General features: G+C 51.1%; 1 protein-coding gene across 3 annotated transcripts in view; it reads left to right on the forward strand.

Annotated features, from left to right (window-relative positions):
• Window positions 1–14,086, forward strand: part of LOC140425814 (uncharacterized) — a 150,851-nt gene that overhangs the window by 26,634 nt on the left and 110,131 nt on the right. For all 3 annotated transcript variants that reach the window (XM_072510217.1, XM_072510216.1, XM_072510218.1), the window contains exon 7: window positions 9,097–9,169. In XM_072510217.1, coding sequence (XP_072366318.1) covers window positions 9,097–9,169 — 73 coding nt within the window. The remainder of the gene's footprint in view (window positions 1–9,096; window positions 9,170–14,086) is intronic.

A 14,086-nucleotide genomic window follows, 5' to 3' on the forward strand; every position in this document is an offset into this window, starting at 1 on the left:
TTCATCGTCACTGGGCCAAAATCCTGGAACTCTCTATCTGACAACACAATGAGACTAACCTACCCACTCAGTTGCATGTATTGAAAAGGCAAATCATCGCTACCTTCTCAAGACCAACTGGGGATGAGTGAATAAAAAATAAGCTAGGTTAGTGAAATAGATACAGAAATGGCGAATGCTGTTTAATGTAAAGGGTGGTGGTATGGTAATAATTTTGGGAAGAAAACTGGGATGGGAGCATACCTCTAATAGAGAGAAGTTAAATATGTCAATCCAGAGGGACCTAAGGATTCAAGTATCTCACTTCTTGGAAGCACGGGAACAGATAAATAATGTTATAAAGAAACTGAATATCCTTTGCCTCCTTGATACCCATGGGAATGACCTGATTAATCTCCCCCTGGGGCTTGTGGAATACAAGCTCCCCTGCTGAGGGGCAGATGCCCAACAGCAGGGGCTTGTTAACTTCACAAGATAATTGCCGGCCCAGACGGGAGCCGGTTTCTTCGGATAGTCCCAGCTGGGATTTTTTGTGTTCTTCACTGCTTGCTGTGAGTAAGAAAATAAACTTCTAAGACACAATTTTCGGTACTCCTCATTGTTTACCATATTGGCGACGAGGACAAAACGGAACTACGGGTGGTGCTGCTGGACACCTGTACCACGGCTGCATCACTGGTTTAAAAATGTTGTTCTTCAGGAGACTCAAATCTTTTGACACAAGTATAGAAGACTGAGAAGGAAGTGGCATAGTGGTATTGTCACTGGGCTAGTGATCCAGAGACTCAGAGTAATGATCTGGGGACCCAGGTTTGAATCCCACCAGGACAGTTGGTGGAATTTGAATTCAATTAAAACAAAATCAGGAATTGTAGGTACAATGATGACTATGAAACCATTGTCAATTGTCGTAAAAACCTATCTGGTTCACTAATGTCCTTTAGGGAAGGAAATCTGCCCTCCTTACCTGGCCTGGCCTAATGCAACTCCAGACCCACAGCAATGTGGTTTACTCTTAAATGTCCTTCGGGGTGGACAATAAATGCTGGCCCAGCCATCGATGCCCACATCCCATGAGCGAATTTAAAAAAAATTGGGCTCAGTACGCTGAGCGAATATGTTACTTTTTCAGGAAAACCACATTAGTGGGGATGACCGCCAGAAGGTGATTCTCCTGACCGACTGTGGGGCTGCCACTTTTACTGTCAAAAAGAGCCTAACCTACCCTGCAGCCCCCGACTCCCAAGACATTTGACGAATTGGTGACGCTTGAGGTGGACCACTATAACACCAGACCGCTGCTCAGTGTCCAAAGATACTGGTTCAGTACGGCCAAGAGCACCCCAGGGGAGACCATTACTGAGTTTCTAGCACGCTTACGCAAACTAGCTGGGCACTGCGATTATGGGCCATCCCTACCGGAGGTGCCAAGGGACTGCCTTGTGTGCGGAGTATATAACATGATGGCCAGGGAAGACTGCGGGCTGAACCATCTTTGGACTCGAAAAGGGCCATTGGGATTTCCCTCTCATGGGAAAGCGTGGAGAAGGGAGTACAGGAACTCCAGGGCGCGTCCGTGATAACGTAGGGCGGCCCCCCACCTCCATTCAGGCGAATAGCACCCCCTATGAACAAAGCCTCTGGGGCCCAGCCCTTGCCCGAGCATATTTGGGGCCTGGCTGGTTGGCTGAGGGCCACTGCAGCCAGGTGAGACATCACCCCTGAACCACTGGAGGAGGATTCACTGATGTGCTGCACGTGTGGCCGGAGGACCCGAAGGGACCAATCAGACAACAAACGTGTCACCCCAGTCAAGTTACACACCCGCCAAGGGCCCGGGCCTTCCACCAAGTGCAGCCCGACAAAGATGGATGTATGCAGTTAAAATGCATTGCCACGCCAAGAGTAGCTCCCCATCAAAGTCACCATCCAGGTGGATGGTCACCCACTCATAATGGAACTGAACTGGGGACTGCGGCGTCGGCGATTGGACAGCAGGCATTCCATAAGGTCAAGAAGGAAATCCAGTGATTAGACTTGAGGGACATGGAGTTCACTAGAGAACCATTGGCCATCGTGGGCAGAACAATGACCCCAGTTGCCTACGGACAGCAGGCCTTCTCCGCGTCCATCACGACCGCCACCTCCACCTTTCGTACCTCCGGGGCACCATTATAACATTTAGCAGGCGCCTGATATTGGCCAACATATGCCTCCCTTTTATGAATCCCGTCTTGTCTCCCCATCACCTCCGGCACACAATCCTCAATCTGCAAGTCCAGATTCTTAGCCAGTAACTTGGCATCCACATTCAACAACGATATTGGACGGTAGGACCAACACTCCTCCGGGTCCTTGTCTTTCTGCAGGATCAGCGACATTGAGGCCTGCGCCAACATGAGGGGGAGCTCACCCTTCTCCCTCGCCTCATTAAATACCCTCACCAGCAGGGGCCCCAGGTCACCCAAAAACTTTTTGTAAAACGTTACTGGGAAGCCCGTCCGGACCCGGGGCCTTCCCTGCCTGCATTGCCTCCATACCCTCCAACACCTCCACCAATCCAATGGGCTCTCCCAGCCTCTCTACCAGCCCGTCCAAAAAATCCCGCATTCCCTCCCCCCTCAGCCGAGGGCTCCGATTCATAAAGCCTCCTATAGAATTCCTCAAACACCCCATTCACCGTGACCAGATCCAATACCACTACTCCACCCTTGCCGTCCTTCACCCTGCCAATCTCCCTCTCCTGAGCTGGTGGGTCAGCATCCTACTAGCATTCTCCCCGTACTCATACACTGCCTTCCGTGTGGACACCAACCCAAACTCCATCTGGAGCTTCTGCCTCTCCTTCAACAATCCCACCTCCGGGGCTTCCGCGTACCTCCTGTCCACTCGCATAATCTCGTTCACCAATCTCGGCATCTCTGCCCATTCCTCCTTCTCCCTGTGAGCCCGAATTGATATAAACTCCCCCCTGACCACTGCATTGGGTGCCTCCCATAGTTTGGCGAGCAAGACCTCACCTGCATCGTATACTTCCACGTACCCCCTGATGGCGGCCCTCACCCGCTCAAACATCTCCTCGCCCGCCAGCAACCCCACATCCAACCTCCATTGCGGCCGCCCCTGATCCTCTCGCAAGTCCACCCAATGCGGTGGGTGGTCTGAGACCACGATCGCTGAATATCCCGAGTCCACCACCTCCACCAGCAATGATGTACCCAGCACAAAAAAAAATCAATCCGCGAGTAGACCGTATCCACATGCAAGAAATCGGAAAATTCCTTCACTCTCGGCCTCCCAGACCTCCATGGGTCCACAATTTGGGGCGTAAACATTAGCTAGGACCTGCCATTCCCTCCAATTTCCCGCTAACCGTCACAAACCTCCCCCCCCCCGAATCCGTTACAATATCCCCCACCTCAAACGACACCCGCTTATTGACCTGCACTGCCACTCCACGCATCTTCAAATCCAACCCCGAATGGAAAACCTACCCTACCCACCCTTTTCTTAGCCTTGTCTGGTCCCCAATCTTCAGATTTATCTCTTGCAAAAAGGCCACATCCGCCTTCAAACTACTCAGATGCACGAAAACACACGACCGTTTGACTGGCCCATTCAGCCCCCTCACGTTCCATGTGACCAGCCTGGTCGGAGGTCTTCTCGCCACCCCCCCTGCTGAACAACCATACTCCTTCTTAGGCCAGCCCCCCGCCCGTGCCACGCAACCCTCCAGGCCCACCCCCGGATGTCTACCGTCTCCACTCCCTCCCATATAACGCCACGGCAGCAATACCTTCATCAGCAGTGCCCCCTTCCCCTAAACAAAGCAACAACCCCATCCCCCCTTGCTACACTACCCACCTGATCACCCCCTACTGCGCTCCCGTTAACCAGCTCACACAGCTAGCCTGGTAGCGCCCGCCCAAGACGCCACCACCTATTAGCCCCACACTGATTCCCCCCCCCCCCCCCCACCCCCGCTCACTCCCTCACAACGGTGCAATCATAAACAACAACAAAAAAAAGAAAAAACAACAGTCAAAAAGGTACACTCACCCCCTCATCGCCTCGAAACATTTCGGAGGAGAAGAGTTCCCAATCACCCACCAAACCAAAAAAAATACAAGCATAACCAAAAGGAACACAACAAAAGAAACCACATTCCTCTCCTCACCCCTCCTCCACAGTTCAATGTCCTCTTTCACCTGCCAGTCCGTTGTCCTTCACAAATTCCGTCGCCTCTAGTGTTCCAAAATAGTGCTCTTTATTGTTAAAGGTCATCCAGAGGCAGGCCGGGTACAGCATCCCAAACTTCACCCCCTTTTTAAAGAGGGCAACCTTCACCCGATTAAACCCGGCTCTCCTCTTCGCCAAGTCCGGGCCCGGGTCCTGATACACGCGCAACTCACTTCCCTCCCAGGTGCATCTCCTCGTCTGCCTCCCCATCTCAAGATCTTCTCCTTAACTAGGAACTGCTGAAGGAACTGCACCACCATTGCCCTCGGCAGCGCGTTCACCTGCGGCCTCCTCATTAGTGCCCTGTGCGCCCGATCGACATCCAGGGGCCGGCCAACCAGATTCTCCAATATTTCAGCCACGTACGTGGCAGTGCCTGCTCCCTCGATGCCTTCAGGCATCACTACAATTCTCAAGTTCTGCCTCCGGGAGTGGTTCTCAACGTCCTCCGCCTTCTCCTGCATCGTCTCTGGTTATCTCCCATTACTCCCACCTCGGCCGCCAGCGAAGCCAACTGCTCCTCGTGCTCCCCCACCGCCTGCCCCACTTTCCGGATAGCCTGACCTTGGGTCTCCAGCCTCTGCTCCACTTGGTCAATCCCAGACTTCAACAGGTCTACTGCCTTGGCTAGGTCCTAATGGGCCTCTCTCCTCTGCTGGCTACACATCCCGTTTAAGAAGTCCACCAGTTGGTCCATTGACCATTGGGATGGCCACTTTCAGAACACAAAATGGACACTCGCAGAGACTATAGGGAAATGTGGACAATACTAAGCAACAAGCAGACACAGAGCCTGAATGTATATTTGGAAAGCAGTCAGCAGACGGAATCGAAACTCTGGGTCGATGAACATATTGATGGCCTATCTCCGAGGAACAAAGGACTAACACTCATGTAGCCGGTACTGTCGCAGACAACCCGGCGCCAGTACCCCAACCAAAAGACACAAACAAAGCAAGGCCAACGGCCACCTAGGACACGCCCATCCATCAGGGCACCCACCCCTTTATTGGTTTAGATCGATGACAATGATCAAGAAGCTGCCCAATTAATGTGGAACAAATTTAAGGCCCGCCGAAAATCGCGCGAATCCCCTCCAGGTATAAGAAGGAACCCCCACCAGAGATTCAGCCTCTTGGATTCGGCTCTCAAACGGAGAGACCCTTCCACCAGCATCACCAGAAGCAAGTAAATTCAAGGCCAACGCTCGCTACCAGACGGACGACCTTAGCTGTACTCCTGTTACCTCTTCGAACCCAACAGCCTCAGATCCGAACAACGGCCATTGTTCCTCTGACCTAAGTGGGCACCTGAAGCTAAGTATAGGTGTTAGCGATAGAGATAGTTTAGCTTATTGTGCATGAGTAAATCATACTGTGTGTAAATAAATACCATTGACTTTGAACTAACTAACTGGTGTATTGGCTCTTTGATCGGTATTCGGGTTTGAACCTTGTGGCGGTATCGAGAGATACCTGGCGACTCTGAAAGTAAACATAATTAGGATTAAGAAAGGCGATCATATTGACCGCCATATTTGTAACCAAATAAATATAGCAACAGTAGGCAGCGTCGGCCCTACACTCTCTGCCATCTTAAGCTGTGACGTACAAAGATTCTCCTGCTTCAGCTGCTCCCTTCTTCTTGACCCACTTCTAGTCCTTGGATCCATCCACCAGTTATTACGGGAAATTCATCCCAAACTTGGCGACAATCCTCGGCCCACTTCATGCATATTGAAAAAGCAGCAAGATTAGGTGTGGAGAGTGCCGCAAAAAGAAGCGTTCGCCAAGGTGAAGCAGCGACTGTCGTCATGCGTCTTGTTGACCCACTACGACCCCTCACGGCCTCTCCTGGTCGGTTGTGGTGCCTCCCCATGTGGGGCTGAGGTCAGGTTATCCCACAATATGGACAACATCACGGAGAGGCTGCTTGCCTATGCATCGAGGACTTTGGTCGATGCGGAACTCAATTATGCTCAGTTCGAGAAAGAAGGGCTAGCCGTCATTTCCGCAATGAAGAAATTCCTCCAATACATATTATGTGTGACGTTTTACAAAGATAACGGACCACAAGCTATTGCTCGAGTTATTTATAGAGGACAAGGCAATCCCGCTGATAGCAACTGCCCGGATTCAGCATTGGGCCCACCTGTTCGTGGTGTACAAGTACGTGTTCGAATATCGCCCGGGCACGCACACCGCTTTGAGCTGACTCCATCATTGACGCAATCACATTTCCGCCAATGACTGACAAGGTTGTATCAGCCCTAAATTATATGGATACCTTGCTGGTTACTGTCGCAAAGGTTCGCAACTGGACACAGAAGGATCCAGTCCTGGTGAAGTTACTTCGTGTTATCTTGCACGGGGATTGACAAGGGAAACTGCCTGCGTAACTGTGGGCTTTCTTGGCAAGCAGAAAGAGTTCAGCATGGAGGACTGTATCCTCCTGTAGGAAGCTCATGTTCTGATTCTGAGTCAGGGCAGACAGGCTATACTTCTAAACCTACAATGGACATCAGGGTGTGTCGCAGATGAAAATGCTCAGCAGGACTTATGTATGGTGGCCAGGTTTGGATGGGGACATCGCACGGTTGGCACAGCAATGCAACTTGTATCAGAACATCAGAAACTCCCACCAATCGCACTCATCCATGCATGGGAACAGCCAGGCCGACCTTGGGTATGTCTGCATGTGAACTTTGCTGGATCTTTCAAGGTTTGATAGTGGATGCCCATTCCAAATGGTTAGACATCCATTGAATGTTGTCCACCACTTCAAAGGTTACCATTGAGAATCTATGCCTCTCACTCAGTACCCATGTCATCCCGGAGGTATTGGTCATAGACAATGGTACTCTGTTTACTAGCGAGGAATTTGCACACTTCACAAAGTCAAACGGGGTGAAGCACATCCGGGCCACCCTATACCACCCTTCCTCAAACGGTCTGGCAGAACAAGCAGTACAGATGCTCAAGAGGGGCATGAGGAAACAGGCCATGGGATCTGTGGAGATGAGGTTGGCATGTGTTTTGTTTAGTTACGGTTCCACGCCACACATCACGACCGGAGTGGCACCGGCGGAACCGCTGATGGTCCGGAGTCTGAGAACACGCCTTAGCCTGATGTTCCCCGATATTAGCGGGAAAGTAGAACGGAGACAAGGGGCGTCATTCTCCGACCCCCCCGCCGGGTCGGAGAAAGGCCGTTGGCCGCCGTGAATCCCGCCCCCGCCGAAGTCTCCGGTACCGGAGATTGGGCGGGGGCGGGAATCGGGCCGCGCCAGTTGGCGGGACCCCCCGCTCAATTCTCCGGCCTGGATGGGCCGAAGTCCCGCCCAGAAATTGCCTGTCCCGCCGGCGTAAATCAAACCTGGTATTTACCGGCGGGACCAGGCGGCGTGGGTGGGGGGGGGGGGGGGGGGGGGGCCTGGGGGGGGGGGGGGGCGTGGGGTGATCTGACCCCGGGGGGTGCCCCCACGGTGGCCTGGCCCGCGATCGGGGCCCACCGATCCGCGGGCGGGCCTGTGCCGTGGGGGCACTCTTTCCCTTCCGCCTCCGCCACGGCCTCCACCATGGCGGAGGCGGAAGAGACTCTCCCCACTGCGCATGCGCGGGAACTGTCGGCGCCCGCTGACGCTCCCGCGCATGCGCCGGGAAACTGTCCGCGCCAGCTGGCGGGGCAACAAACGCCATTTCCGCCAGCTGGCGGGGCGGAAATCCCTCCGGCGTTGGCCTAGCCCCTCAATGTTGGGGCTAGGCCGCCAAAGATGTGGAACCCGTCTGATTGGCGCCGTTTTTGGCGCCAGTCGGCGGACATCGCGCCGTTGGGGGAGAATTTCGCCCCAGATGTCCAGAGACAGTACCGAAGCAGACGGACGCAGAACAGAGATTGCCAACTGGGGGACACGGTATATGTCCGAAACTTCAGAGACAGCGCCCAGTCGATTGTGGTGGAATGGACTGGACTGGTATCCTACACGGTGAAAGCATGGGAGCGGACAGTGAAAAGCATGTGGACCACCTCCGGAACAGGAAACCAATGTCAAGCCCGACCCCACCGGATGGGCCGTCTTTTCTTCCCGCCTGCCCAGCACCAAAGGACCTGGGGCAACACCCCTTTGAGGCCCTAACACCGAGATGCATGAGGTGGAGGACACAGGATGTGACATGGAGACTCAAGCATCCACAGTTTCGGAGAACAGTCTCGCCAAGGAACGGTCGCTGATGACGCGCCCGCCCCAGATGATCGGCGCAAAAGCGATGTTCCCCAACACTACATGCCCCCCAATCCAGCTCCTCAATAGCTGGAGGTGCAGCCACGGATAAAGCAGGGAAAGAGGCCTCCTCCACCCTCTACAGTGGAGGGACTTGCGGACTTTGAAGGGGGAGGGAGGCCTAACAGTGGGACCCGTTAACTTCCCAAGATAAAAGCCGGCCCTGAAGGGACTAGGCAGGGAGTAAGTGTGCTGTTCACCGCTGGACAATCTTGCTGTGAATAAGAAAGTACACTTCTTGGATTTACCTGTTCGGGACTCCCCATTGATTACCATAAATTGTTTTTTTTTAAAAAGGGGGCATTTAGCTTAAGGGGAAAGAACTACTGATCATTTTGTTCAAAACTATGGTTATGCTGTATTTGGAGAAGTATGAACAGTTTTGGGTGGCTGTTGGGATCCTAGCAAGCATGAAATGTAGATTCACCAAGATAAGGGGATGAAAATGTGATGGGTTCCAGAGGGATAAATGGTCCATTCCACCAGATTATTGCCCAAGTGGAGAAAATGAAAATAGCACCCAATATTTTTGACTTTACTTGTAGATCTAATATATTCCTATTCTGTTTATTTTCCAGGATGAGATGTATGCTGAAGCCTTAAGACAAAAAGAATTTGGAACCTTAAGAATGGCCCAGGAAAAAGCACCATGTAAGTGCTGGCTGAGTGGTGTTTGGGGATTATGGTACATTCAACTGAGTGCTAGAGGTGAATATTTAAAAGTCTCTAAACACCCATCAACTCTGAATGTGCAAGACCAGCGCAGAAGGACAGAAATCCCTGAGGTTGCAGAGGACAAAGCCTGGTCACAGAGTTTGCAAGAGGTCTGATTGTAGGAAATAACCTAATTCCTCCAGGGTCACTCTCAACTCTGACCGAAGTGGGGAGGCATGTGGAGCTGGCATGACTTCTGCCCAAACGCTCCCCACACCAAGTCAGAACGTCCAGAAGAGCTCCTGGGCAATTCTGGGAATTCTGCCCATCAACTCGCTGTAAGGCCCCAAACAGGTCGGCAATGTCATGGCTTCCATTGAGGCCACTGGAAAGGCCCCTGATGGTTCCAAGGTGACGGCAAGTAAACTGGTGAGTGCAGAACAAGATGAGGGAGGGGTGTGGGTTGGGGAGGAAATACAAGCTCAGGATAGAGGATCGATTATTAGGACTGGGATGAGGAAAGTTTTCTTCACTCTGATGGCTGGGACCCTTTTGGCTTCTCTACTCCAGAGTCCTGTGAATGCTCCATCCCCGCTGTTTCCAGACTCCTAAATGACCGTCTTATGGACTGATCTGATCACTTCGCACATCTTCTCTACTGAGTAGTACTACACTCCTGTATGCTTCACCCGATGCCTGTGTCTATTTATTTACATTGTGTATTTATATTTGCCCTATGTTTTTTTATCATGTATGGAACGATCTGTCTGGACTGTACGCAGAACAATACTTTTCACCGTACCTCGGTACACATGACAATAAACAAACCCAATCCAATCTAACCCCCCATTGAGTATATTCAAGGCTGGGATAAATAGATTTTAGATCCCCTGAGGAATGAAGGGATATGGGGAGTGGGCTGGAAAATGGAATTGAGGAAGAAGGTCAATCATGCTGGAATTTTGGCCTTTATAGCTAAAGGAATAGAATATAAATATAGGGATGTGTTGCTGCAACTGTACAACTACACTCTGAGTACTGTGTACAGTTTTGGTTCCCTTATTTGAGAAGGGATGTAATTGCATTCGAGGTAGTTCAGAGGAGGTTCACCAGATTGATTCCAGAGATGACAGTTTAGTCTTATGAACAGAGATCGCGTAGTTTAGGCTTATCCTCTCTCGCGTTTAGAAGAATGAGAGGAGATCTAATGAAGTATAAGATGATAAGAGGTATTGACAAGATAGATGTAGAGTGGATGTTTCCTCTTGTGGGGCATTCTAGGATGAGAGGTCATAGTTTAGGATAAGGGATAGCTGATGTAAAACAGAGATGAGGAGAAATTACTTTTCTCAAAGGGTCGTGAATCTGTGGAATTCACTAACCCAGAGTGCAGTGAATGTCGGGACTTTGAGTAAATTTAAGGAGGAGATGGACCGATTAAAAAAAAAAAATTTAGAGTACCCAATTGTTTATTTCCAATTAAGGGGCAATTTAGCGTGGCCAATCCACCTAACCTGCACACCTTTGGGTTGTGGGGGTGAAATCCACGCAGACAAGGGGAGAATGTGCAAACTCCACACGGACAGTGACCCAGAGCTGGGATTCGAACGCGGGTCCTCAGTGCCGCAGTCCCAGTGCTAACCACTGCGTCGAATGCCACCCTTTACGGATTTTAAATTAGTAATGGGTTGAAGGGTTATGGAGAAGATGCATAACGGTGGAATTGAGGCCGAGAGGAGATGAGCCATGATCGTATTGAATGGCGGAGCGGGCACAAGGGGCTGAATTGCCTAATCTAATATGCAGATTTTCCAAAAATTGATCCTGTCCATTGTGAGCAGGATTCATCTTGCAACGTCTCGTGAGTTTGCGTTGAATCTTGCGAGGCATTGCGAGCCGGCTAGATCCCAGGAACGGGATCTCCCGGCTCTCAATGGCCACGCTGTGCCGCAGCGAGCTGCTTTTCCGGCGCAGCGTGGCTGGAGGGTCGCGCCCATAGAACTTTGTTTTCATAGAATTTACAGTGCAGAAGTAGGCCATTCGGCCCATCGAGTCTGCACCGGCTCTTGGAAAGAGCACCCTACCCAAGGTCAACACCTCCACCCTATCCCCATAACCCAGTAACCCCACCCAACACTTCGGGCAATTTTGGACACTAAGAGCAATTTAGCATGGCCAATCCACCTAACCTGCACAACTTTGGACTGTGGGAGGAAACCGGAGCACCCGGAGGAAACCCATGCACACACGGGGAGGATGTGCAGACTCTGCACAGACAGTGACCCAAGCCGGAATCGAACCTGGGACCCTGGAGCTGTGAAGCAATTGTGCTATCCACAATGCTACCGTGCTGCCCACTTTTAGCACTGGGGAGCTGAACTCAGAGATCGGGCCGCAATTTTGAAAGGGTGCCCCGATCTCTAAGTGAACTCGCCAACATTGAGGGCATTTAAAAGTTTATTGGATAAACATATGGATGATAATGGCATAGTGTAGGTTAGATGGCTTTTGTTTCGGTGCAACATCGTGGGCCGAAGGGCCTGTACTGCGCTGTATCGTTCTATGTTCTATGAACTTGTGGGTCCCATACATCCCCCACCCATGGGCAATGTCACCCCCACAACACATGGGCACGACCCCACACCCCCCATGTGAGGGCACTCTGCAATGGAGTCCCTGGGAGTCTCCCTTCTTCACGCCCCAAGCCCCCTTACAGCACCCCCCTCCCTTCCAGGATCCCCATCCGTCACTCCCCCCTCCAACCTCCCAGAGGCCCCTGCTTACCTGACCTGCACCCCCCCCCCCACCTTTTAAACCCCCCTCCACCCTCCTTTCATGGGCATGACCCCCCTCAGGCCCTGACCCTTGGCAGTGCCACCCTGGCACCAGGGTGTGCTTTCACTGGCACCGAGGCAGTACTCTTGCCAGCTTGACAGTGCTACCTGGGGACCTTGGCAGTGCCAAGATGCCCAGCTGGGCAGTGCCAAGGTGTCCACATTCCAGGAGAAGTACCAGGGAGCCACCCTACTTTGACCTTGAGCCCCCAGGGGTCCCCCCAGGTGCTGTTCCGCCTGGTCCACGTTCTATGGACCAGCACTGATGGACGCCCGGCTGCAGCCTCCATGGGAAGGGCCGGAGAATTGATGGAGGCTGGTGTATCCGGGTCAGTAGGTCTTAAGTAGGTATAAGACCTACTTCTGGGAGCGTCGTTTGGTCCCGCGACTTTCGGGCAGAGTTCCGATTCCGCCGCTTCATGAGACTTGGGTGAATTCCACGAGGCGTGGAGGCTGCCAGGAAGCCCATGAGAGGGCTCTCCCGGGATACTCTGGCCACGTTGTGCTCTCGCTTGAGCGCACTGCGGCCAGAGATTCGTGCCCAACTTCTGAGAAGTTGGAAATCACTTTGACATCGTGAAATCAGGATCTCAGAATAAGTCTTGTGAGCACAAGCCTTTTCCCGCAGACTGGTCCCAAGCATTGTAATATCATTTTTTAAAGGCTTTCTGGCAGATCAGTTTCATTGAACAGTAAATGAAGAAGGAACTCAGTCGAATATATACCTCTCCAACGCTGTGTTAACTCAATATTAGTACAATTATGCAGCTCTTCCTTTGGGCTTTGCCCTGCCGGTTCATTCTTTGTACGTACAAAGCTGAAAAAAAGTGCTTTTATTAGGAGCTTCCATCTCACAGGAAACTTCAGGCCAACCTACATCCAACAACCTGCTCCAAAACCTCTGCTCACATTTGGACAGCTGTGATAAATTCCACCATAGCTGCTGAGACAATCCTAAAACAATCAACAACATTCTTTTTTAAAAAAAGCAATTTGCCCCATCTTCCACCGTTAACAGACCCTTTAAATGATCCCATAATCTTGATTTGCGTCCATATCTTTGCCATAAAACAGATCCGTTCTTCCTTGGGTCATGCTCGATATGTGTATCAGGTTTTTTTGAGATCTGTCTATTAGTTTTTGGGATATATTGTTGAAAAACAAACTAATGGGCCAAAACGTCACCATCATGTACCTACAATGGTAGATATAATGATTGCCCAATGTGTTCTTGCCCTTGTTGATGCTGGTGAGATCCATGCAGCAAATTCTATGGGAAACTTATGCGCTTGCTTTAATAACCGAATGCTGGATTAAATCCATATTTAATTGTGAAACTTATTTATGGTTTTAAACATTAAAATGACCTACTCGGTCGCTCACTGGTGTTTCCCACACTCGCCTGCAAACTCACCCAGTTAAACCCAGAAATGGATGGGACCATGGTGGGTTCCTGATTCAACACTGCTTTTTAGGGCTTAAACCCTCCACCCCCCTCACCTGCACTGAATCTGTCCCCCTTTTGGTAGTTAAAAGTCTGCCATTAGTCCGTATTGTAAAACTGGGAAACAGCAGCCAATCTGCATAAAACAAAGTCTTGCGCATGACAATGAGTTTAATTACCGGATGTTCTGTATTAGTGGTGTTGATTTGAGGAATGAGTACTGGCCCAAGTCACCTAGAGAGCTCACCTGCTTTTCCTCAAATAGCCCCGTGGAATCCTTTACATCCACCTAAGATGGCTGTACCTTTTGTTTCACACCTCATCCAAAAGATTACAGGCGGGATTCTCCGTCCGATCATGGCAACGGAATTCTCGGGTCCCACTGCAGCGAATGAGAGATTTGTCTGAGTGCCAAATTCTCCATCCACACTACCAGCGGTAGCAGGGCTCACACTGGCATCGGAGAATCCTGGCCTCCAATTGCGGCAGTGCAACCCTCCCTCAGTGCCACATTCACTCGGCAACAAGGTGAGGTATTCAGATTGATTCAGATCTCTGGAATGGGCTTTGAATGCACAAGGTTTTAATGAAGGTAAGGATGCTATCACTGAATAAAAGTAATTTCCCAATTATCTT

This window comes from Scyliorhinus torazame, chromosome 6 (assembly GCF_047496885.1).
Source record: "Scyliorhinus torazame isolate Kashiwa2021f chromosome 6, sScyTor2.1, whole genome shotgun sequence".
Lineage (NCBI taxonomy): Eukaryota > Metazoa > Chordata > Chondrichthyes > Carcharhiniformes > Scyliorhinidae > Scyliorhinus > Scyliorhinus torazame.